General features: G+C 76.5%; 1 protein-coding gene across 3 annotated transcripts in view; it reads left to right on the top strand.

Annotated features, from left to right (window-relative positions):
• The first annotated feature begins 6 nt into the window (after positions 1-6).
• The window catches only part of TGIF2 (TGFB induced factor homeobox 2), an 11,242-nt gene continuing 10,810 nt past the window's right edge, over positions 7-438 (top strand). For 2 of the 3 annotated variants that reach the window (XM_019513063.1, XM_019513062.1), the window contains exon 1: positions 7-128. In XM_019513063.1, the coding sequence (XP_019368608.1) occupies positions 110-128 (19 nt within the window). In that variant the 5' untranslated portion in view covers positions 7-109. Of the gene's footprint in view, positions 129-236; positions 361-438 lie in introns of those variants that run through there. The other variant, XM_019513064.1, reaches the window with a different exon arrangement.

Below are 438 nucleotides of genomic sequence, written 5' to 3'. Positions count from 1 at the left end.
CGGGCGGGCAGCGGGATCTGACGTCACGGGGGCCCGGCCGAGCTGTCACCGCGTGCCCGGGCCCGTCCCCGCGCACAAAGCCCGAGGGCCGCCGGGGCCGCCGCGCAGCATGAAGCCGAGCAGGAGAAGTGAGTGAGGGCGGCTACAGCAAACTTTGCGCGGGGCGGCGCGGGGCGGGGGCGGCTTTGTGTGGCCGCAGCTGTTGCGGCGTCCAGGGGGGAGCGCCCAGCCCGGGCAGCGCGGTGCCGCGCGTGGGCCGCGCGCTGACAGCCGGGGCCGGGCCCGGGAGTTCCTGTTGCTTTCGGAACAAAGAGGCTCTGTCTGTCCCGGATCTGTCACTGCGGCCGCCGCAAACTTTCTGTGCGTCCGGCCCCTGGCGCCCGGCAGCTGCACCCCCGGGGCCGGGCGGGGCAGCAGAGCACGGGGCCCCGCGGCGGG

Source organism: Gavialis gangeticus, unplaced genomic scaffold, assembly GCF_001723915.1.
Source record: "Gavialis gangeticus isolate Ggan-Ray unplaced genomic scaffold, GavGan_comp1, whole genome shotgun sequence".
Taxonomy (NCBI): domain Eukaryota; kingdom Metazoa; phylum Chordata; order Crocodylia; family Gavialidae; genus Gavialis; species Gavialis gangeticus.
This window is presented reverse-complemented; position numbering and strand designations above follow the sequence as displayed.